Source organism: Primulina tabacum, chromosome 9 (genome assembly GCF_025594145.1).
Source record: "Primulina tabacum isolate GXHZ01 chromosome 9, ASM2559414v2, whole genome shotgun sequence".
NCBI classification, from domain to species: Eukaryota; Viridiplantae; Streptophyta; class Magnoliopsida; order Lamiales; family Gesneriaceae; genus Primulina; species Primulina tabacum.
Window position 1 is genome coordinate 40355535 of NC_134558.1, and position 25840 is coordinate 40381374.

Here is a 25840-nt window from a genome sequence, read left to right on the forward strand (position 1 = left end):
AAGCTTTAAAACAGATGAATTGTTTACTTTTTATCTAAATTTCTCTGTTACAGACCATATATTGAAGCAGATTTGGCTACTTGGGATTGAAGTACCTCATGTTATCATGTCCTGTATCATACCATAGTTTCTCAGTAAGGAAATAACCCTCTTCCTTAGGATATATAAGCTAAAATGCGTCATACAATCTGCATTCCATGTTTCTGGTATCCAAGAAAGTAGAGTACCGTGAAAAAGCTCGATATTAGATTCGGCCATTCCGTAGCTATTGAACAAGATGAAATCCCATGTTCTGTGCAAGATAGCCTGAACTAGATGGACACAGGACAAAACTAAAAGGTCTGTAACCTATTAGGAGGCTCCATATTTGCACTCGACTTCTTCCCCTTGTATAAGTCTCTCTACTGCATCCGACGGTAACCCAACCAACTTTAATGTCTTCTCCCAAACCTTATAACAAGTTTCAATGTCGTGTGCTTCTTCAGATGGATTTGCGGGACGACAGTCATGAGAGATGAAAGCACAGACTGGCCAATCTTCTGCTTTCAGCGACTCACAGTACTCTGGCAGTTGGGGATCGGTGGCAGCAAAAAGTGCACTTCTGGAGCCTGCAATTGCCAAAAAATATGACTAGTTTTTCACTGGCTGGTTTAGTAGATGTTGAGAGCAAAGAGAGAATAATGAGGAAAAAAACTGACGCATTGTGTTGTGTATGCAGTGGACAGCAGCATGCCCAAGGAATATACGCCAAGTCTAAGAATTTTCAATAGTTTGTGTGATCTTACATCAAGAGAGAACATCGCTCGTCAAGCAAAATAGAAAATGGGTGATGAGGCTTCATGTAGCGTAGACTATAATTTCTCGTAGACATGTATTATATATAAATTAAAAAAAAAAAACTTGATTGGAAAATGATGAAAAATTCAGAAGATGTACCTTCTTCTGCGCTGAAAATAAAATAGGGAATTAAATGATACCCAGCTTGAACAATCTTTGGAAGATCCCGAGCCTGCATTTACCAACTCAAACTTTAATGTGTACAATGAGTAGACAATTATCAATTATTACAATGAACCGAAATCTTATCACACAACTACTTGCATATAATATAGAGGACCAAGAAAAAGCATTCCCATGATACTAAGAAATGCTGAGGTATTAAAAGCCTTACAAGGCTCTCTACGGTCTAAAAATAAGTAAATATATTCATCAAACCTACCAGTCTACATCCTAACCAATCTAGTGCTTGTTTTTTACGTGCAGAATAATTTTAGAGATTAATTTCATAAGATTGGTTATTAATCCTATCATAAACTAACTACCAAGGACGAAAGTGCCTTATAAAATGTCTCAACAAGTAGCTCGATGCATCTGGCATTAGCCACCTAGCATTAACTTTGTGAAAAGTTGTTCGGCCCAATGATTTTCAGAGGAGCATGTGATGCCAGAGAACAACAATACAAACCAGAAAAAGATGTAAGCAAAAATATCCAATTTCCTCCAAATGCTATGATTCGACTCTTGTTTCAGAAACAATAACCATACAACCACTTCTAAATGAATAAATACACAAGAATTTAAGATACTGATTAATAGGTCAAAATCCTAGTACAGATTGGTTACTTACGACGTTGGTGTGCACTATTCCAGGAGAAACACACACTACATTTATGCCAGCTTCAGCTGGAAGCCGCTTATTAAGAATACTGCTGAACATGATCTGCATTCACAAATATCAAGGTAGTATTAACGAGACTTGAACCAGCACTTTAAGGTGATGATCAAATTTGGAAGCTTATTCTTTTCACAGGAACCACAAAAGGGAATAATGGAAAAGAAGGCCCCCGATGGACTGCCAAGGAGGTAGTTGAGGTTCTCAACAATTTTTTAAACCCAAATACAGAAAAAGAGTTGTCTCCACTCACCTCTACCAATAGCATTAACCTCGGAAATGTAAAATTATGAGTTTAAGACATGGAAGCTACTCTTACATTAAAGTATTGCCAACTCACTATTGAAAATAGGATCAATAAGAGATTTGCATGTCATCGAAAGCCAAAAAGTAATTGCTGAAGTTTTAAGCAAGTGGTTGGGCACACCTCTGCTAGTTTACTGCTCGAGTATCCCACCAAACTTGTGTATTTTCTTTTTCCAGATACAACATTCATATCTTCTGTATCCACAAATCCTACATAATGCATCTACAAACAACCAAAACAAATTACTCTCAGTTTGAGCAGCCAACGTTTCTCTTAAACAGTATTTTGGCAATCCATAATGAGCGATCATGTAAGTCCTCTCAGGTTCAAACAAGAAAAGTCGCAAATTCAAGTTAAATGACACTGAAACAATTAATATGCACACAGTGCTTGTAAAACTTACAATAGAATTCACATTAATAATGCGGCTAGGTGAGCCTCTAATGAGGGAAGGCAAAAGCAATACTGAAAGCAGAGATGGAGCTAGATGGTTCACTTGCATGTACTCTTCATAACCGTCCTTTCGAAAATTTTTGTGGTTCTGAATCCAAAGAAATAGAGCAACCAGGATGCAATCAAATAGATTACCTATTTTCTTTGCTTAAAAGTAACAAGATATGTATCAGCAAATCAACAAATGTATTCCTATGGACCAAAAAAATCACAGGAAACAATTGGATACAGCACATTTGAGTTAAAGTCGAAAATATTAATCTAACTTCGATGCATACGCAAATGGCAGTGCAAACTTTCATTCATGAAGGATTAATGCAAAATCAAAATAAGCTTATTACTGCCAACCATAAGGGAAAGACTTGTCACACAAGTAGTAATTTTTAGAGTAAATTAAATATGAACCTCCAATGGAAAATATTCCAGCATTGTTGATGAGAGCATGGAGAGGTGCCGAACGTGTATTCCAAGCTTCAGCGAATCTCACAATCGAGTCCAGAGAAAGAAGATCAAGTTCCATGACCTTTAAAATTGCACGTGTTAAAGTTTGTCGCAATGAAACTTTGCAAATTTTACTAGCAATAATCTTATAAGAAGAAAAAAAGAGGGTGAAGATATTATTTTATTTAATTGAAAAATACAGTCTCAAATGGAATGCACGAGCATAAATTGGACCACATGCAGGAAAAATTGATGTTCCTTATAACATGTTTGTAGATTCACCATAACCGTTTAACCAAATTTATGAGTTGACTTCATACATTAAGTACCTCCATATTAAGAGGAAGACCCCTTCCTAACCACTCTTCCTGCCATTTCTTTATCAACTCATTAGCAGCCTTTGAATTTCTTACTGCCATCACAACATGCGCTCCTGCTTCCGCCAATTGCCTGTTGTAGCTTAAGATATCAGATCCTTTATATATAAATAAACCAAAAACTCGTAATTATGAATTTTCCAAGTTCAAGACCTGAAATTCCCACAAGGAATCATCTGCCTTCGGCATCAACTTCACATTCCATAAAAAATCAAGTGATCGTTTTACTACAGCTAAAGCAAGCATACATATCAAAGGAAACATTTTGAGGGAAAAAAAAGCTGGAATATCAGCAAAAATGCGTGTATCAGAAAGTATACGCAGAATAACCTAGCGATTTCTTTGCCGATCCCGGAGGTGGATCCTGTAACAATGAAGGTGAGGTCATTGAGAGGAGGAAGGGGCATTGGATTCTGCAAATGGCTGGCTAGAATCCTCTGGAAAAGCATCTCGTAAACCAGATAAAACCAACCAGTTAGCCAACTAAGCCAACCCAGGCCTTCCTTCTTCTTCTTCGTGGCCTGCATTTCAACTTTATCCGAGGCCAAGGGCTTGCCATTTTCCTTCTCCTTATCCTTTCCCATGCCAGCTGAAGAAGATTGGGACGCCATTTTTCTCTCACACGAGGAGATTGATTCAGATATGCTTGCTTCCGTTGATTCGAATTATTTTTCTAATCTAATAGTGTGTGTGTGTGTGTGTGTGTGTGGTGTGTGTGAGAGAGAGAGAGAGAGAGAGATTCGATTCCCCGTTTGTTTAAATCTGTGCTGTCGATTTTACGTATCTCTATATAGCCAACTAATATTATTTCGACTAAAATATATTCCTTAATTTTATAATAATAATAATAGTAATAAATATCTAAAATAATGAATTACTTAAATTTATTTATTGATTTATCTAATGAATCACATGTGCTTAAGTTTAATTTATTTTATGGTAAAGGTATTTAAATTCATATTTTTATGGTAAAAATGTTTTTTTTTGGAAAAAATGATAATTTTATATCACAATATGTGTGTGTATGTGTTTATTGGCTGAAGGGAATATTCATTAAAGATTAAAAATATATACTATATATTTGGTAGTGAATATTTATAATTTATATATATCAATGATTATTTATTTATGTACTTCTGGCTTTTGGAAAACAGTTTCTTTGGAGAAAAAGTTCTCATTTTTCCACCGTTAAATAATTTTTCAATCTTTTTTGTTAATATTTATATTATTTTAGTTGAAATGATATAAGACTTAATAAGTAAATTTAATTTGATTTCACGCGATGGAAACAGTGAGGAAATTTGACGCAATACCTAATATATACATATATAGGTAAAACCAACAAATTATTTTATGTTTAATAAAAAGGGAAAGTGTTATAAAATGTAAAAAATTTGGACCAAAAAAGCAGATTTTCATCAAAAGGAAAAACTAATTGTAACCTGAACTCTCATCCCAAACTCTCCATGCCCAACACAAATAGTGAGCTGAAATCATCCCTTTGTGGCAATATATTAGGAGGTAAAAAAAAACTACAAAAATCTGAAATATATATATAAAAAAATTCCCCAAATGCCAGCACTTTAATGTAATGGTATACTTCAAATACCCTTCGACTCAGCACTACTTAAACATCCGGATTCGTGCAACATGGAGGAGGGGAGTTTATCACCACCTATTGTTGGGGGGTTTCACCTTGTAAATTCTGACTATCCAGTTTGATGTGGTGAATGCCTCTTCCAAATGTTCCAGCTTTATGTCTTTATTTCCTATTTCTACTCCTCTAGCCCTGTCGTATCTGTTCAGAGAAGACGGCCAGTTACTACGCAACTCATGCAGCAAAATAAAGTCATAGAGTATCCCACAGTCCAGAGATATTCATGATTGTACTCATAGGCTCACAGATAATTTGGATTCAAATTCATGATGATACAAGGTTGCATACGCAGAAATGTAGACTTGTTCCAATAATATTATGCTATAAATAAACGATAGATCACATTTAGATATGAGGTCACCTATCGACTTTCACTAGTTATCCCATCGTACATATACAAGATCTCGCAGAAACTTAAACAGCCAGCTAAAGACAAATGAATCCCCCAATCTCTAGCTGCCATTTGAGAGAGGATACTTTCGCATCCAGGCTTTGAGTAACCCACAGATTTCAAAATTTTCGAACAGACGTTCCCAGTGCAGTTATTGGTATCCAGCAACCATATAAAATTTTATAAGCACCTTGGATCCATGTGTTTCAGAAGTGAAATACTAAAGAAAATACAACTGGATAGAGAAAATGTGCCTTATTCTCTCAACATTTTTTCCCATCTGCTGTGTAAGGTGCACAGCATGTCCAACTCAATGTGAGTAGATAAAACAACACTTGCGAGCTCTGGAAGCTTTGCATGGACAGAAAATGGACGCTCGGCATTATCTACATTCACACTTCACAAGTAGATATGACTAAAAAAACATCATCCTCGATAGCATATTCAGGAAATCCTTGGTTTGCTATTAAGTGAACAGCCAAAATGTGGACGATTCAAGCTTCAGCAAAAACAAAAGCAAAGATTTAAACTAGTAACTCACCCAGGAGGCTTTCCATATTCTGTTGTCATTTCACCGAATCGATAATATGATAGCTTGTACCTGTTGTGGATTCAAGTGAAATATAATGACATTTATCATGCTAAAAACATAAGATACAGAGTTCTTTTTACTATCTACAATCTCATAGGATCATGAAAAATCAACAAAATAATAATCACATCCAAAATATAATAAATCAAAAACTGTCGCTGTAAAGGTGGTTACTCCACTATACTATATATGCAAGCATGCATTTTCCTTGACAAGCATAGCAGAATCATAATACCAAGGACACAAAATATCATATGATACTTTAAGGTAATTTTTATAGCTATTCATGGACAGTAAGCTTCACAAGATTTATGTTACAATTCATGCGGGAATGTATGCCTGCCAAAGAGGTGAAACCTATCATAATGCAGGCCGTACTCATTTTTTGGATTATCAGAGATCCAATTTTTGGCACATGCTACAATACTTCAAGATCCCGCAACAACAAAATTTAATATGGGCCTCAAGACCTAGTCAGAGGTTCTTGTTTTGAAGTAAATTTTGTCAAAAACACGTATCTTCCACAACCATAACAATCACTAGTGAAAAAATGTAAAATTTAAACCAATAGTAAGACATGAAAATATACTTACATCAGACAATTTAACATCTTCGGAGCTGCACCTCTGTCAACACGATACTCTCCGTTAACAAGGTAATCAGGTTCCTTAATGACAGGAAAAACTCCACCTCCAATTCTGACCATCCATAAAAATCTGATACAAAATGGATCATATGAATTTGTGAGCTGCACAGAAAGTATCTAAAGCACAAGGCAATAAAAAATCAATAAATCATTGAGACAGCAGTATTGCGTGCTCACATGCATATCAATAGACATATTAGTAATGTATCGCAAGCTTAAAACCAAATCCAGCAGCAGATATACATAAAGAAACGAGAACCAGGACTATATTCCTACTGTTTAGACCTTTTGGCTCAGCGGTGCAGTACAATAAAATGATGAGAAAAATATGTGACCATGAACCATGGGAATTTTCAAGATTAATTATGCCTTCTAGTTTCGAGTTCATAGGAATTTTTTACTATTTTTATCATCTAAAAAGGCAGCCGTGTTGAGCAATCTTGCAAACAGCAGCAGTAATAAATCAGAATTATAAGCTAGAGATTCAAGTTATGTACTTGTTAATATCATCAGATGAATAACCAGTAACACCACCAAACACCACTAGTACATAGTCAACATCGAGTGATCTCATTATATCATAAGCCTCATTCTCATAGGATGACATAGCACGCCCAACAGTGGCAATATGTGTGTTATTCCAAGTGTTATTGTCAACAATCACTGTTCTATTTGCCATGGCAGTAATCTGGTAGCCGTAATCCCACCAAGACATCACTTTGGCATCCTGAGGAGTATTCTGTCGCAGCCAAAAATATGCTTCACGGTAGTCATCAAAAATTACTCTATTCCCATGAGCACCCCTGGCAGCTAAGACAATTGATGGAGAAGAGTAAGCCTCTGATGTAACCCAAGTACAGTGGATCGCATATCTGCTGAGCAAGTAAAATGCTCCAAAAAGCAATGCTAAAGCCCCATTTCTCTGAAAAGGCATAGATTGATCCAGCGAAGCCTGTTGTGAGACAAAGAAAAGTAAGATTATTCACTCACCTGTAACTGCTTTTAAAGATCACGTCAAAAATACCTTGATAAGCTAGAACAAGAGTATGAGCACTGAATTTCATATACAAAGTGGCCCTGATATTAAAACAATAACATCGTGATGTGTTATTCGGAATTGACATGTTAACTTGATATAGTCTTTGTCTTCAGCGAATCAAAACTACATAAAAGGCATTGTGGATGAACTACAACATTTTGTATATAAAGTTAGCCTACCCTTCAGATTACTTAATCTATTCATCATATTTCAAACTAAGAGAATAATAGGCATTGTATAGAGATGAATTATAGCACTTATTATGTAACGACCAGTAAAATATATAGTCACTTTCCTTCCTGCCTAATTTCAATACTCATACTTATCAATCTCCTAATGAAGGAGAATACCAAGAGTCCTGAGAAGTAAAATGTAGAAAAGAGAGGAAAATTATGAAATAGCAAATGTTTATTAATCCAACAATCACATTATCTAGAACTATAATTTTTAGAATTTTTTTGTTACGTTAAAGATCATGAGAATGGCGCAGGTTCAAGACTAACTATAATATTAAGTTTCGAGTTCATACAATTTTTCAACCTCATTGGCTTGAGATTTTCATTGTTACAAGCCTGAGTTAGGAACTTCATTAATGTCAGTTGTCAATAAAACACAAAGTAGAATCTATTTGATGAATTTCAGAAAGGAAAAGAAAGAATCTACGTGATCACAGAATTACTGAAAGCTAGATGTTTTACCAGATTCTTGACCGCTGCTATTTTTGGAGCAATTATAAGTTGAAAATGGATAGTTTTACTGTCACCTCTTTTCTTTGTACAATTTCTGTTTGTAATCTGTTTCCTAGGGAAAGACAATAAAACATCTAATAAAACTAGCAGCGTTTTCAACAAACTGATGCCATCAGAAGCCTCAGAAAAGACATGCATGAAGAAAGAACTCTCGGAACTTATATTTAGGTTTCAACAACACTGGGTAAAGTTTTATCTCCACTTTGTGACGGGTCATTTCTAATTCTAACCAAAACTATAGGATCCTTCTTAACCACCTCAACAGATAAATTCCATCACTTCCTCTTCACTGGTGCATCTAGCTGCCATGCTGGCTGGCATCTTTCAAAGCTCCCAAGCCTCTCAATAGGTTCCCTGATAATCTATTCTCTTTTTCACTTTTTGAAAGATCAAATAATCAATTTTCATCTGGAGCACTTTTAGACCACTCTTAAATATTTATTGGCCCATGCTCTATTTTTTGCCGTTAATACTCCAATATTCTTCCCCTACAGTTCTTATAGAAATTCAAACACAATAAAACGTTTTTTTAACAAATCAATAACATCTTCTGTACAACAGCATATTGTTCCAGAAGTTGCTTCTAATTTTCTTAAATAATATTGTTTGACTTAGAAAAATATAGGTTACCATCCAATCAGTCAGAGAACTGCTCATCATATCAATCAAGCATTTATTATAATCCTGTATTGCAATAAAATTCCTCATATCTTGAATAAAAGATTATTTGAAAAAGTAAGCACCAGGAGCCAACCTTTGAAGAAGTTTTGGAGCCAGTTGTTCCTTTACTCATACCGCCAATGGCGGGCTTGCTTTTTAATCTCACCAGCTGAGTTAAGTTCTTTATGGTGGCTGAGACTGCAATGGCACTGATGAGACATACTGCAGGTGTAGCAACAAGTATTAACCGCACCATGACTCCAGCAAAGTACATGCTAGTGAGACCATACATCACTATGAATATCGTCACATCTGACAAACGTTTGAAGCAGAAATACAGACCAGCAGGGAAAAGTAGCAACAACACGTGAAAATCAAACATGAAAGATGACCATGCCGTCGGCTGATGTTCGGAGACAGATGCAATGATCGGAATGTGATCTTTTGCATATGTTGGATCCAAGAGGGAATAAAATCGACCAGTCCATGGAGAAATATATCCAGAGGCAGTTCCAACTCCCAGAGCTATGGCTCCCAAACCTACTGTAAAGGTCACTGTGATCCTCAGGAATGCCTGAAACAACTTTGGATCATCTAGTAAGGTGCTTAACCCAATCCAAAAAGTAGAAAACCTGCATAAAAAATTGAAATTAATGACAATTAGATGATTGACAGTGAACCCTCCAATGGATTCTATATGTATACACAAGGGGGAAATAGATAAAACAACAAACCAACAATAGGTATTAACTATATGTGAACTGAAGGCTACCACCTCTACTTGGATGAGATTTCAGAAATGCAGCAATTGGTGGCCATTGCCCACAGTTATCATTATTGTCAAGTTTAAAACTATGTGAATCAGCAATAACCAAAAGGAATAGAAGTAAATGACCGAAATATTGAAATTTTAAAGCATACTATTATATTTCTAACTCTAATCTCTTGCCCAAGACATAGCATCCAGAAAATTCTGTAGTCAACCCCTACCGCAAGCATCTACTATCTTCGAACACTTGGTAAACAGATATATTAGATTGCATGTCAATGTTGTTTCTACGGACTAAAGGATGTGAGTAATTCCAATTGCTTCAGTCATGATAATTCTTTTGCAATTTAAGTAAACAATAAAGCAAAGTTATTGCATCTAAATATAATCTTCATCCAGTTGTTTTTGTCATGACTTCTGTCCGACTCCAGGAACTTAGAATTAACTCTACTTCATGACATAAGACGAAGTTTCATTCCACTTGGACATTAAAGCAAAAGGGGTCAATCAGCTACTCAAGCTGCTTATATCTATAACTTTTGGCTGGGAGTTCCATAAAAAATTTGATTATTATAAATTGTACCTGCATCAAGAAAAACACTCCCATTGCAGCCATGTGTTCTCCAGATTGGACATGCTGAAATCCCACAAAACGAATTTGCATTGCCAGTAACATTCCCAGCACATACATGCAATTATAAGCCACATATAATCTCATCGAGAATCTCCCAGTAACCAAAAGGACCATCACATATAGTGGGATCAAATTGATAATGAACACATAACCGCCCCATGCTGAAACCATATAGAAATACCCAAAAGCTGAGGCCAAGGCCCAAGCAAGTGAGCCTGTATTTACAGCCTTAACAAACAGATAGAATGTAAGCAGTAACGCAAATATGGCTACACCCTCGTTATCATATGAGCCCGCCACCGACCTCGATATATAACCTGGGCAGACAGCAATTAATACAGCTGCTACAAGTCCAGCACCAGAGTCCCATATCTCTTTTCCAAAGAAGTAAGCAACGAGAGTTGTGTTGGAAGCAAAAAATGGAGCGGTGAGTACACAAACTTCACGGATGTGCACAGCAAACCTAGAAAATGATGGAAAAACTCATATGAGATGTGTGCATGACATGCATGCAACTTAAGTTTGCAAGATTTAGAACAATGATATCTTAAAAGTTTGGTCTTGTTACCCAACACGACATGGAAACTTTAAAAACCATATATACCAGGTATAATTTCAGTAATTCAATTAAAAAAAATGAATGTACCTAAGAAAGCGGAGGGTCGAGTAAATCAAGGCGGCCGTAACCATGAGACCAGGATAGAGCGTCCCACCGATGATCCTACCCAGCGGATACCAGCTCTCTGAGTCGAACCAGTTCCAGAACTCGTAATACCCTTTTTGGGTCAGGTACTGGGTTACCCGATAGTTGAAGTATGGGTCAAACTCGTGGATCATGCTCTCGTAACGCAACACACTGAACAAACGAGTAATGAAGGCCAGAACGTACACCAAGAAAAGGATCGTGACACGGATCAAGAGCTCCTGCTGCTTTGTTTTCAGTTTAAAGGATTTCAGCATTGAATTCACTCCCTGGGACGAGAGTAGATCCATGGGTAACTTGTCCACTTTCGCCGCCGCGCCCATTGTAATCGATCGATCCGGCCGATCAAAACAAGAATTTCGCTGTGCTTGGATTAATCAGGGTTGTGAAATTTCTTGGAGCTAAAAATGGTTGGGCTCCATTTCCGGTATGGATTAACGTTAAACCCTACCCACTCTTCAATCACTCTTGCCAAGTGTGTGTGGGAGTGACTTTGTTCACCAAAAACAAAAGAAGCGTGTCAACATTTGATATATCGCATTTCCAAATGAGAATTACCTCTATAATACCTTTTTCTTTTCTTTCTCTCTTTTTTTTTAAGCAAAATAATACCATTTCAAATCAAAAAATAATATTATCTAAATTTGAAAATCAGGAACACATGCATCATCTTATATTGGGGTTTAGATATTTATACCGTTGCTCGCGTGCGTGTACAATCGAATGCTCTCGGACCTTTTAAAAAAGAAGAATATTTGCATATATATATATATATATATATATCACAATTAATGGCCTGATATATCATTTTTCAAAAAACAATATATTTTTCAATTAAATGCTTCTAAGTTGTATAAATATAGTAAAAAAAAAAAAGATAATTTAAGAGTGACGATCTTTCCTTAGAATCCAACCAACAAAACATCTTTATCCTGTACTAAATAACATGCAATAGAACATCAAACAACAAAATACATATTTCAAAATTGTAATTTAGTCGACCATTGCATGAAAAATTCAAGGAATCATCAAAATGAAAAAGGAAAGAATCCCAAAAAACTCATGCCAATTCATTTCCTCTTACACTCCCCGAGCAAACTTGCTCCCAATTTATTTGCAGCCAAATAGCCAATCCCCTCAAATTTCAATGCATCGATGCTTGCTGGTTCTTCCTCGTCATTAATATCCCGCTCTTTCTTATCAGAAAAAAAATTAATAGATTCAATCCCTCCTACCACTTTCTCATAAATCCTTCTGCTCTTCCGCAAGCTTCGCTTGTGGTATCATGGCCAGTGGCAGCTTTGTGACAGGCTTACGATTCTCTTTTTCCTCGGCGCTGGTAAGAATCCGGCCCATATTTGGCTATTTGGTGGAGTCTGTATATTCAAATAACCCTGAAACTTCAACGGCTTCTTGTGGGGTGGGGGTCGAAATCGATCGATTTTACCAACTTTTGTGTCTCTCTGTTTTCAAAATCTTCATTCTTCCTCACCCTGTTATTTTAAGGTCATATATAATATTCAGAGTTTGCCTATTGTTTTGTCAAAATCTTCATTCTTTTTCTTTCTTTTTTCACTAAGAGCCGAACATCGAAATGAAGCAGTTCTTCCATCTTTGGAATTGAATTGGAGAGGAAACTGAATAGAAGTTAATAATCTTTATCTGCAAGTGAGAGACGTAGACAATCATTTTTTCCGACAATCACGATGGACTCCGGTGACCAAAATTGGAAAAAATATAAATTGCAGCTTTTCCCAATATATGCCACACCAACTGACCAAAAACAAAGGTCTAGGACCCTCACCTTCAATATGGTGTACAAGTACATGCGCGCACACACACCATAACGTCCATCTTCGTAGCTAATTTATCCCAAAAAAAAAAAAAACACTCATATTAAATGCATATACACTTGATATAGTGCTTTTAAAAATTATAAAATTAATATGTTTTTATCAATAATTAAAAAAGAATAATTCATTATTTATGCAATAAATTAATGAAGTTAAGCTTAGAATTTAATGTTCTACAAATAATTAAATAATAATAATTATTCAGTAAATTTATAAAAATACGTAGGAAAACAAATGATAATTTTCACATTCCTCTCTCACTTAATAAAATAAGGAATGATATTGATAGGTTAACCCGCATTTTCCGTAATTGCAAAATTCAATCAATTTATGCGATATAATGATTTAATGAGTTAGATATGAATGACAACCTATTTGCAATTTAAATTCTCAGCTGGTCACCTAAATACATTACAAGATCCAATAACTTCATATTTACATAAACACGACAGGCAAATAATTTATTTGAAAAATAATAAACTTGAATAAATGGATAGAAAGAGTATCAAGGAATCAGAAATAACTGTCTACTTAGTAAGGATAAGCTACAGATTCTTGTGTACAGGTAAAAAGAGAGTGGAGAATCCTCTGTTTTTTTAAAACTCTGCTGCAATTAGTCATTGATCAAAGGTTGCGACGTGGTAAGAATATCTCCTTCACAGAACCTCCACGATCCATCATCTTGCCTTTTCAGAAGATAAAGAATTTTATAGGGGCTGCAAACATTGGTTGGAATGTAGGAAACTTTTAATCCCAGAGGAATATCCAGAGAGGATTGTGAAACAAGCTTTTCAGCGTGCCAGTCGTTAATGGAAGTTTGTAACATTACTTTGGAGACAAAAAGTGTATGAATGCTCATGAATGGAAACTGCATAACAGTGATTGTTACTAGTTCAAAAACATAGTCAAATGCACAGGAGTTCAGAAATTTTGTCCTTGGTTCTTCTTGATTTGCAATCAGTCGCACTAATTATTCTTCTCGTCTTTCTTCAAGGATAGTTCAAAAAAAAGAAAGATAAAAAGAGCTTCATGACTTTTAATAAGGCAGAAATAATTGTATGTTAATCACCAGATATAGTAAGTGATGCCTACCTCTACAATTTCAACCAAATATAACATAATAGGCTCGTGCTTTCATAGATTGCCTTTAATATGGTCATGATTATCTCATTTAACTACCTTTTCTTATGGATCAAATATCAAAGAAACAAATAAAAATTACAAGCGCCCCGCTCCAAGTACTTGTTTTGATAGAAAATGTTAAATTACCTGTAGTATGTTGGATTCTTAGGCTGAGATTCGTCCACAAGCTCAGCTGCCTCTTCCAAGAAAACCTCTATTTCGGCCATTTCCCTCCCAACCCCATCTTTCAAAATGTCAGCACGTGTAACTTCCAGTTGCAATAAAACAAATCTCCAAAAACAGGATCTTCCTTTTGCAGCATCTGCCAAATTTTGCCACTAGAAATATCGAAAACCAGAAATAAACAACAAGCAGTTAGCCTGAGGATATTATGCTATAAGGTTTTAATAGAATCAGAAAGGTTAAAGTCTATTATTTTGAATGCTAAGCAGAATTTTCCCAGAAAATATAGACAGAATCCAATCTCATTCAACATCTTTTCTCTTCGTTATTTTTTTTTTCTTTTTTCAGTTGGAGGAGGGAGTATTTTGTTACAATTGGATCTCAAACCAGAGAACTCGTCCCAAACTTAGAGCATTTATTCTCCTTATTGTAATTTGTTAATTAGAGATTTAAAACAATAGTCAGGCTGATTTTCCAATCCAAGTTCTACAGGATACTTGCTGTAGATCCAAAAAACACCGAGTCTGTTAAAAAATTAAACACATTACAAATGGGATAAAACTGATCCAATATCATATTTTAGAGTTATGAGCTCAAATATTTGTAGAGCATGACTAAACCACAATTAATAAGGTAGTCACCTGAACTAGCATAGAACCATCAAGGACTTCCAGGAGGCCGTGAACATCATGGTTAGGCCCCAGAGCTTCTGCTTTAATTGCTTGCCATCGCTTGACAAGGATCTCAGCATCTTTGACAGACAACTGCTGCCCATAAGTTGATGTCATCGAAGATGACATGTTCGATGACATGCCAGTGAAGAGGGAAGCCGTTTTCAAATCAACAGCTTCTGAGTGATAACCGAAGTGCACTTTAAGTGCAGAAAGGAACTTCTGAAATTTTCTAGCAATACCATTTTTCTTTGTTACTAAAGATTGGTGACTTAAATCCGTAGAAGAATCTGCACTCCAAGTAAGGGAGCTAGTATCAGCACTCTGTTTGTCCATCCTCCATCTAGCCCCATTTCCAGCCCTCCAGAATAGTGTGTTTTTAAGTTTAAGGAGAGCAACCAAGATGAAGCCCAATGCTGCAGCATATATCATCTTTCCAAGCACGTGACTTATGCTCAACCAAAATTTCCAAACATCAGCTTGTTTTGAACCTAAACTTCTTTTCAGCTGTGCAGATGGTATGTTACCACTGCCTCCATCAATGGCCATGCTTTCTGTCAACGGGATTTGGAGATCAGGAGGAGCAAGTTGCTTCACAGCTATTCCAAGATGTAGCGAAGATACTGCAGACGAAACTGGTTCTTCATCCCTTCGATCTAATGGAAGAGCAATGGCCAGTGGTCTATGCCTGATGTTCGATACAGCTGGAGCTGTTCTTTTATGATGCCTTTTTCCAGAAGTTCTTTTTTCCCAGGTAAAGAAGTCAGCCTGTTTATGCCATAATAACAAAAAAGAAGTCAGTCTGTAATCATGATTGAATTATAGTATCTTCACCTCAGTGAGAACTAATTAATTTGGAGCACATGATAAAAAAAAAACTTTTACCAAAGATGGAGAACAATCTCGGGTATCTGGAAACAAGCTAAGTGCAGCTTCTATCAACCATGTTTCCTACGAATTCAATGAACAAACTGATAAATATCATATTTTACCGAATATTATAACTTTAAAAAAGAGCTTTAAATTATAACATAAGCCGCCCTCCTTTGTATGCATCTCTCCTTTGCTTGCTGTGTATTTCCCCCTCTACCAGTCTTTTTTCTTCATCAACAATATATTTAGAAAGCTAACAATATAATAAATTTCTGTTCTTTACTTCCAACATATATCACTGTCCTGTGGAACCAACACCAGGTGATTAAGAAGTTAACTCATTATTAGTCCACAGCCCAAATTTCTGTCTCCGTCGTATTTTAATGCAAAAAAATAATTTTTTTAAGGAAAAAGATGGCAACAATTTTTGCTGTAAATTTATCATTGACATGAATTGATCCCAGGGATTAGGACATTTATGTAAGATGTAACAAAAGATTCTTGCTGTCCTGGAAAACGAAAATGGGAAGGGGATACGTAACTATCGTATGAAGACTTTCCAATGAAAAAACTATGATCAGTTCTAAGTCATATCTAACATTGACCAATACTTCATTAGCATTACTAAAATTCAAATATTAAATAAATACTAGATTCATATCCCGCGCTATTGGGTATTGTAATTTCACAAACTGCATGGAATATATCAATAATTGAGCATGTACCAGTGGTTTGTCTGCACTTGAAACTTCTTTAATTTTTTTCATTTGCGTTGACTTTTGGGAACTGGGATTAGAGTTCACCTCTAGTTGCCTTAATCTTTCAGCGGCTGTTGCTTGATCGCTCTGGATTATGAGACTCAAAATTACTCACTCTTGTTAAAAAAGACAAGAAGAAAAGAATAGTTCATGCCACAGAAGCAAAATCAAATAGGTATACCTGCCCAAGAAGTAATGAACAAAATGCTTCTTCAAATTTTAAATCAAAGCCTTCTGATGTTAGACATTCACAAATTAACTTTGCCTTGTTTATCTACACAAGAAAAGATATAGTCAATGATCTCTTAAAACTGAAAACTATTAAAACTCTTTCTAGCCCCACAGGTATGTGTATCTCATATATCACAAAATCAGACATAATAGACCACACTGCAACAGTTGCCAAGTAATTAGAAAACAGAAAATAGAATATAAGGGTAGTCTCTTAGTTTCATATTATGATAACTGAAACAGTAGATTAGTATCCAGAAAGCCCATTAGTAAGGCCTAACACGACAGAGGTCGATAGACATTTCATGGCCACTCCTTTTGTTTTCCTGTTATTCACTGTTACTCAATTGTTCTCCAAGGAACCTAAAAACTAAAAAAGCAACCTTTTTGGTAATGGAGAAATTCTATTTTGATCACAAAGTGCCAGAGGAGTGTCATTATCATATACACAACATGCCCATAGTTGAGAAAGCTTTTAAAAACAAATGAGGGCATGTCCCACAAGTCCACAATTTGTCTTAAAATGTTTGGAGTTTGACAACTCCAGGACAGATGCTCTAAGGCCCAAAAAATTAGCCATGCTACTGATTAGAAATCTATATGATTCTGACTCATAAGTAAAACTCAAACACTTGCCTTATCAATCTAAAGCTCACAAGACAGATTATAAGCCATCACATCACATCCAAGTCAGTTTTTTCTGAGTTGGAAAATTAAAATATGCAGGCACCGACATTTTTATGATTAAGACGAATATACAAGAAGCTAATTTAGAAATCTAAGAGTTTACCAAGTCAACTTGTTTGCTTGAAAAACCAAGAGCAATATGAGCTAACATAACCATATAGAAGCTACCGGAATCAATAACAGTTCTTTGATTCTGCGACTCGATCGACTTCCTATTCTTCCTCGTAACAGCTAAATTATCCCAAGGTATAAGATCGACAATTTCAGAGGCCATGAGTTCTTTTAGTGCTTGATTCAAGAAGCATGGCCAGTCTTGAACTTGGCAAGAAGTTTCAACATCAAGGCCCTGTCTGAGCAACTCTTGCAAAGCTGAAATAGCTCCACGTCTTCGTTCAGTATTATCAGGCGTATGAGGCATCCTCAATAGCTCCAATGTACAGTCAGGAGCAAGCTTTTCTAAATATTCTTCAATCTGAAAGAAATTTCGAATGGCTAGCTACAGTAGCAATCTAAACTAAATAAAAAATATCCACAATCAATAGGGACCAATAAAAGCTAGAAAATTTCAGATATATGATTTTAGTAAACATCTTCATAGCAACAAGTGAATTGTAACCATCCCTGGTCTCCTTCAAAGAGATAACAGGTGGTGTTTCTATGTAATGTTCACAAACACCACTCAATTGCAGTACCATATATAACCTCGCGAAAAAAATTCCTCATTGAGATGCGAAAAAAATACTTTTTTTGAACAGGTGGTGTAATAATCCATCAAAACAAAAGAGGCAGCCAAATTTAGCATATTTAAAGGAAAAATAAAACTAAATGAAGGTTACCTGAGATAACAGCTTCAACTTGCCCAGCGAACTCTTGCTTCCAAGAAGGTATCGAGCGTGAACAAGGGCTTCAAATCCATGAGAAATATTTTGCTTCTCAAAACCAACATTAGCTATCACACACTTCAAAAAATCACATGTAGTAAGTAGGGATGGCAATTTTCCCCGCGGTTTCGGGGCTCCGCGGGGAAAACCCGAAATGGGACGGGTTCGGGGATATGTTAATGGGTTTGGTTTCGGGTTCGGGAATTTTTAAAAATCCCCGAAATATATTGGGACGGGTTTGGGAATCCTATCCCCATACCAAACCCTCCCAAACCCGCCCCGATAACATATATATATACATATACAGTTATATATATTTATAAATACAGTAATATATATATTATATAAAAGAAATATATACAGTAATATATATATATATATATAAATTATATACAGTAATATGTATATATATATAAAAATACAGTAATATATATATAAATTATATACAGTAATATGTATATATATATATAAAAATACAGTAATATATATATATAATATAATACTTATATATATATAAATACAATAATATATTCGGGTGTTTCAAACGGGTTCGGGGACGGGGACGGGGATTTTATCCCCGCGGGTTCGGGGACGGGGATTACCCGATTAGGTAGATACGGGGATGGGTGCGGGGATGGGAGCGGGGATATAATTAGGGGACGGGGATGGGGATGGCAAACCCGCCCCCGCTCCGTCCTATTGCCATCCCTAGTAGTAAGCTAAGGAAACAACAGAAAACTGCCAGGAAAAAAGTTGTTCAAGGTTCTGACCTCCACTTTTTCCTTACCTCTGCTAGGGCCATAGCAAGAAGCATATCATGAATAAATGGCTTTGAGCATGGATGCTGCATGGCTCTTCGTCCAATTTCAAGCACAAGTTTCTCTTCTCCTGCCTAAATCGATTCAATTGAATAATATCACAATCAACATAGGCAGAATACATTTTCAAAGCCCGAATGTTGAATAGCATAACCTCAGAAACGATACAAAAGTTGGATTATAATAGAAGATTTGCAAACTTGCAATCTGCCTAAAGTTTTTCAATCGAAACTTCATACGACTAACTGACTGAACTATACCTCCTGAAGAAGGCAAAGAACCACAGGCAACCAATCCCATGGAATTTTAAGAGAAGATTTGGGAGGCTGATTTTCTTTGATAATTCCAGCATATTCTGGTTCAAATAGAAGTTTATCTCTCACATCCTTCAGAACCTTCTGCGGGAAATCAGCAGCAAATACGTTCATAAGATAACTATGAAGGTTAGCTGCTATGGAAAGGTAAAAATGGTTTAAAAAACCAGTCAAAAGAATATCCTATCCATATGTAGATAATTAAATTCAGCACCAAAAAAACCATATAGTTCAATCCATACAGGGCGAGATACAACAACATCTTCCGTGTAACCCTCATCAATCTCTGTATTTGTCAGATGTATTACTGATTTAGCAATTTCATCTTTTTCCGCTTGATCATGAAGGCCAAGAATCTGCATGCATACAACATCAAAAGTGAACAAATAGAAACAACCTTGCATCAAATTATAAAACAAGATATCACTACCAAAATTATAGTTTGCTAGAGACTGATATTAAAACGAACTCTTCTGAGGGTACGTACACCTACTGAGAAAAATCAGAAAAGGGATCCAGATCACTACCAAGAATAAGACTTAAAAAGAAATCCAGGTGAAAGAAGCTTTGCTATAGCATCGGAGCATAGTATGTCCAATTATTAAAACACTGAGCTATTTTGCAGCGCATAAAACATTATGATTGCATTTGTAGACTCAATATTGATACATTGCATCATAAATTCTACCACATTGAAGAGTATCATAAGGCACGAGATCATTAGGAGAGAAAAAAAGCATAAACTATCAAAAGAACCCCTAAATAAGATCATCAAGATGAAAAATCATACTCTCATTAAAAAGCAAAAGATAAAAGAAAAAGAAAAATAGTGAGAACCTGGTAGCAAGTGACGGGGATTTCGATAAACGGGACCTGATTCTTCACAATGCTGTTTCTGCTGGTGCTTTCCTCAACAAATCGAGGATCCGTGGCAGCACGTAATCTCCATGGATGACCACCAACCGCAGGAACCCTAACTCTGCCACCGTTGCGATAACCAGAATTCCCACATTTATTCTTCGTACGGTAACCTTTTCTCCTATTCAAAGAGACAAAGCTGCCATTCCAATGAAACCTGCCGCTGTTCTGACCACAACAGCAGATGTCATTCACACTGGTCACCAATGCATGAATATTTGCCATAAATTTCTAGAGCAGCTTCATTTGAACGATATTCTGGGACAAATTCGTCGGGCGACAGAGGAAGAATCGAAGATCATGATCTTGAACGTAGTAGTAAAACGATTTTAACCATGTTCGGAGATCGAGAGAGCGAAGATGACTCAACCGTTACTTCAGCTTTTGCGTTCCGAAAAGGGTAGGTAAATGAAGCCCAACAAAAATCGAAATTTATTATTATAAAACGTTAATATGGTAGATTTCAAATGTTTTAAAAATTTAATTAACATAAAATATCATATAAATATAAAATAAAAACATTTGAAATTTATAATTTTTTATCTGAATTATAAAAATATATTTGAAGATGTTTGACATAATTTGGAGGAAGATGATTAAAATACTTGCAAGGAATATATTTGTAAAAGAGACATGTATTCAACAATTAAGTTTCAGAATGACTGGTTTAGTAATTCAATTATCTCCGGGCTCATTTGCTTTTGGAGCCTTGTGAAAAATATAGAAGACAAAATACGACTTTCATTTGAAAAATATCAATGCATTATGGAACCACAAACAAGAAAATGAAACCATAAAATATAGTGTTTTGAGGGTAGGGAGACAAAAAACGTCGAGGGTCAAAATTTGATATGGCAAACACAAGGTCACATTCTGCTTCTAAATTCACCATAAAATGTTTGCCATATTTCAATAACCAGACCAGTTAGGAGGATTCCAAACATGTTTGGTGATTAAAATCGAGCTTTTCGTTTCCGGGCAGTGTACTTTGTGTCTGGAGGGACGGTGTTGCCCTTTCTTCTCATTTGTTCCTTCTTCCGCATAACCCATACTCTTCCTTTCACCTTCTTATTTAACTTCTGCTTTTTTCTAGGTCCGTGCCTGTCAGATACACAAACCTGCAATCGAGAAAGTATTGTTTCGTAAAGAAGAAAACTGAAGTACCAAGTTTCCAGGAAAGAGACTTGATAAGTTATTAACAATAAAGTGTTCGATTATCACTACATATATCTGCTGATCAAGAAAATATGTACTCACGGATTCATTCTCTTCATCTCCGCTGCTCTCTTCATTACCACAACTTTCCTCATCCTCATTTTTCCCTTTTGGAATGGCGCTTCTTAAAGACGGTGGCCCACAAGTGAGTACAAGGTATTCTTTTCTACTCTTGGTACTGTACAAGAAGAAAACCTATGATTAGAGCGACAACTATTTACCTGGAGCATTCTTTTATTTTCAACATATTGTGTCTTGAATCCACTTCAAAAATGAAACTATTACGGACCTAAATGATATGGGCCAAAATCAGCGGCTACTAATGAAGAGAATTTTAGTAGTAGCAGCCTGGGAAAAGGGGTTATGAAAAGAAAGGAGTTGGTTAGAGTTGGGGTTGTCGATTATTCTGTTTACTCTTATTTAATTAGCTTTTGCTAGGGAATTGAAGGAAGTAAAATTCCTTGTACAGAGCCAACTCTGAGAAAAATTATAGCATATCATATATATTAACTTTATCATGTTGATTCCTTCTTATTTGCTTGTCTCCTTAGTTATTTCTTTGCTAAATCATTTCGGAGTCTTAACAGAAACAAACTAGAGGGAAGAAATGCCAGGAAGCTGACAGGACATAGTGGGAATTATTGAAAACAAGATTTCATGCATAATCTTTTATATACCTGTGCGGGAAGTCAACAACTACACCCCCAGAAAAGCCAGCTCGCATAGCAAAACCTAGAATCAGCTCACGTTGAGCCAGATTTTCAGGATACACTTGCAACACGGCCCTTGCTCCACGCGCTAAACATCAGTACAATGACCCAAAAAATGCCCTGCAATGATTTATTAAAAATTCAGATTTGTATGTTCACTGCAGAAGGCATGAGCGAACAGCCAATCACAAAGCAACACGTGCCATTTATCAGTATCGATGCAAGACATGAAAGGACCGAAGAAATTACATACTTCAATCTCAAACGTGGATCGTGAGAAGATTTGTCTGCATTGCACAACCACTGGTAGGAGAGAATGGAACAGTATGAAGATATCAGACGGATAATTTGCAAAAAAAGAGAAAAAAAGAAAGAGATCTATAGGTTACGGAAACCTATTTCGTAGAGATGTAAGTGTATGGTTATAGATAGTGCAAATTTAAACCCAACTGCAGGTAACTGAATCAAGTCCACGATAATTTAAATTTCATAATAGTTTGTACAGAAAAATACTTCACAAATTAAAGAAATTACTGGTGCCACAAGGTACAGATATATACCATCACAAAAATATCATTGTTTTCCATTTATAAAAACCTTTTATACTCTTAAAATTGAAACCACTTACATGGATTGGTCTCTATATTAATTAATTAATATCTATAAAAGCACATATCATCAGAAAGGTACAGAAGAATAACCTGTACAGCCGATATACTAATGGCACCATCAAGAACCCCCGGTCGTAGCCCCAAACCCTACAATGGTTTAACGTGCATACATGATTATGCATCAAATCAAAACAGAGAAAAATGACACGCCACAAACTAAATGATGGATCAAGTTTTAGACATTCAATTCAAATAGGTAAGGTAAACCAGCAAGCTTTAAAACAATAATGTTGCAATGATTGGTGGGATGATATTTTCACTCGTTGAAAATAAAGAATCCCTATACCTAATATTTCCTTCACATATAACCAATCAACTTTACCACAAATCTGAGAAACCTTAATTTAATTTTATTGTATTACCTATGGTTCTCATCATCATTATCATTCTGGGCGTGGAGATTTGGGATCAAATATTTACATTTTTCCACCACAATTTACAAACCAGCTTTAGCAAATCAAAAGCAACAAAAGAGATGAAGGGTGATTGATTCAGAACCCATAAAGTTTTCCCATCTAAAAGTGTGTTTTGGAAAAAAAAATCCACCAGTTCTGAATGAATGTATCTCTTATTTCTAAAGATTACTGGAGAAGATCTAACCTTTTCTTGAAGATCAACTATGATATCTTAATCACAATTTATGAGCAAATGTAGAAATTTATTTAATAATGGCAAAGTAAAACGATGACATTGGATTCTCAAATTTATATTCCGCATATATGCAAAGCCTATAAAGAATTAAATAAAAATAATAATAAACAATTTTTATGCCATTAACTTTTGAGAATGAAATGTGATTGGTATGAACCAAACACTTTAGTGCCAACTGCCAACCTGCCCCATGTCACTAAGCACAAGGTCACCCTCAACTTCACGCTCCAATGCAACGTCTGGATTAGTCACAAAGTAACAAATTTTAAAATAGAACCATGAATGAGTAAGTTGTATGTTATTCGGACTATAATAAAAAAGGAAAAGCCACATACCTAACATTGCTTGTGATATATCTAAACCAATCCACTGGTGACCATTTTCAGTTAATGTCTCCCCGCTGAGTCCTGATCCACAACCTAATAAAGCCATTGAAATAATAAAGGGTTACAGCAATATCAAAATGAAAAAGTGAACGATTAGAATTAAAAAGGCTAGTGCAGAACCTGGCATCTTGAAAACTCACATAAGTTTGTATAGATACACATTAGAAATTATGTGAGCCATCACAATTGAGTACATATGTTAAGCATTAACCTTGGTAAACTGTTTGTATGTCGTGTTTCATGAAAATTAGACATTCACAAGTCGTAATCCCAAGTAGTTGCAAAAACCCTCAACCCAGCGCTTTTATCATAATTATGGACTGCATAAATATATTGATAAAAGTTGAAGCAACAAAAAGTGGTACAAAAATAAAATGTTACTTTTATGGTTTTTCAATTTCTTTTGGCAACTCATATTTAACTAATCGTTATGTATCTCTTCCTTGACCACTACATTTTTGGGGGGAAATATTTAGCATCCAAACATTATTCTTGTAGCTTGATTTATTGGACTGATACAGAGGCCTCAAAAATGGAACAATTACAGACATATCATGCACCATGTGCGTTGATTTACCAACTTGAAACTTGAACTCACGATTAACCATCTAAATTCTACCCTAGCAAAACCAATCAACTAATTAATTATTCTGGACTCATGGAGTTCAAGTCAATCACAAACACTTTAATATACACCCAACTTCACGAGAAATTAATGTGAACTGAATCCAAAAATAAAGGATATAAAATTATCAATATCAAGTAGTAATCTGGGTATGTTGTCATCAGGCAATGCAAGAAGCTCCAACGCCCTCTCCGAAAGTTTATCCTTTAAAGAGATCAACAGCATCGAGAAAACATTAATATATCCATCCATTAAATTGGAGATGCAAGTAAAGAAAGTACCTGAATATCGATGATACGAGAAGAAGATGTGTACTTGCGAGCTTCCTCGTCATTGTAGAATATCTCTGGTGGGGCTTGGAGCTCTGGTCGAGATGTCATCTTCTTCCTTAGCTTGCCAAAGAATAATGTTAAGCTAATAGTAATATTTAATTTTGTGACTCCAACTCTAAGTCATTCACTCATCAACTAGACAGTTTCAAAGTTGGATAATAAACCTTTTTAAGTACGAGAAAGTGGAGTTTTAACTTTTAAGTATGGTCCTAGCCGAATAAAATTTGGGATGAGGTCCCATTGAATCTCCCCCTTCGAAACTGAACTTAAAAATTTCCTTTCACTCAGTTAAAAATACACCAAATAAAAAAGGAAAGAAAGAAAACAAATTTTCACTAAAGAAAAAAAAAAGAATTTTACTCACACAAAATTCTTCGGAATATAATGCAGGATATACCGTGTTTATGGGATCAGAACGAAGCCATGAGAGTCTACCCAAGCAACCAATATTTTGTGCAAAAAACATCAAAACAGAAACTTGGAAATTACTGAGCTTAGGGTATTACCTGGGTGATTGGCTTGAAGTGGGACCAGTGTTTGTGCGATTGAAGGTGACTCGAGGATGAGAATTGACGGAGAGAGGTGAGTATGTGGAGGCGTAAGCTAGAGGAAGCGGAGAAGTAGACGGCGATCGCGCGGTGTGAGTTGGCTGCTGCTTGGACGGCTTAAGTGGTCGCTTCGAAATACTTGTAGTGCATATATCCCCTATATAGGGTTTAACAAAATTTGATTTTTTTCTTTTTCTTTTTTTTTTCCAACTAGAGGTTCTGAATTTCCACGTTTGGGCTTGAATCGAGCGAATTAATCCATTTATATATAAGTACACTTTAAAATTAATTCTTAAAAAAATT

The 25840-nt window shown here is 35.8% G+C and overlaps 3 protein-coding genes and 1 pseudogene across 4 annotated transcripts; all 4 read right to left on the reverse strand.

Moving 5' to 3' along the window:
• Nucleotides 1-224: 224 nt before the first annotated feature.
• On the reverse strand, nt 225-3951 carry LOC142556194 (dehydrogenase/reductase SDR family member FEY-like). The gene is given in 9 exon segments (XM_075667518.1): nt 225-608; nt 937-1009; nt 1628-1720; nt 2100-2201; nt 2383-2502; nt 2504-2520; nt 2838-2955; nt 3203-3323; nt 3581-3951. Coding segments are annotated over 9 exon segments (1182 nt in total). The 5' UTR covers nt 3862-3951; the 3' UTR covers nt 225-351.
• A 628-nt stretch (nt 3952-4579) lies between these two features.
• Nucleotides 4580-11587, reverse strand: LOC142556196 (dolichyl-diphosphooligosaccharide--protein glycosyltransferase subunit STT3B-like). The gene is given in 8 exon segments (XM_075667521.1): nt 4580-5048; nt 5840-5899; nt 6484-6606; nt 7034-7488; nt 9079-9585; nt 9587-9616; nt 10337-10850; nt 11034-11587. Coding segments are annotated over 8 exon segments (2199 nt in total). The 5' UTR covers nt 11414-11587; the 3' UTR covers nt 4580-4918.
• Nucleotides 11588-13308: 1721 nt separating this feature from the next.
• Nucleotides 13309-20828, reverse strand: LOC142556197 (plastid division protein CDP1, chloroplastic-like). 2 transcript variants are annotated; one of them, XM_075667523.1, is made up of 12 exons: nt 20319-20828; nt 19724-19837; nt 19428-19562; nt 19137-19241; nt 18305-18427; nt 17572-17940; nt 16732-16824; nt 16518-16637; nt 15805-15870; nt 14890-15687; nt 14213-14403; nt 13309-13659 (listed from the first exon to the last, which is right to left on the reverse strand). In XM_075667523.1, exons 1-12 carry the CDS (start codon nt 20622-20624, stop codon nt 13557-13559), a joined length of 2523 nt encoding a protein of 840 aa, XP_075523638.1. In that variant the 5' UTR covers nt 20625-20828; the 3' UTR covers nt 13309-13556. The 2 variants fall into 2 exon arrangements, with proteins under 2 accessions (XP_075523638.1, XP_075523637.1); XM_075667522.1 differs by having other exon boundaries at nt 19428-19565; nt 20319-20825.
• Nucleotides 20829-21252: 424 nt separating this feature from the next.
• Nucleotides 21253-25678, reverse strand: LOC142556199 (18S rRNA (guanine-N(7))-methyltransferase RID2-like; annotated as a pseudogene).
• Between the last annotated feature and the right edge of the window lie 162 nt (nt 25679-25840).

Bases quoted from the DNA above. Each gene is read 5' to 3' on its own strand.
- LOC142556197 (XM_075667522.1), bottom strand. From the start codon at position 20,624: ATGGCAAATATTCATGCATTGGTGACCAGTGTGAATGACATCTGCTGT. The intron at 16,638-16,731 runs GTATACCTATTT...CTCATAATCCAG, and splicing joins GTTCATTACTTCTTGGGCAG to AGCGATCAAGCAACAGCCGC. The intron at 14,404-14,889 runs GTGACTACCTTA...CGATATTTCTAG, and splicing joins ATGGTTCTATGCTAGTTCAG to TGGCAAAATTTGGCAGATGC.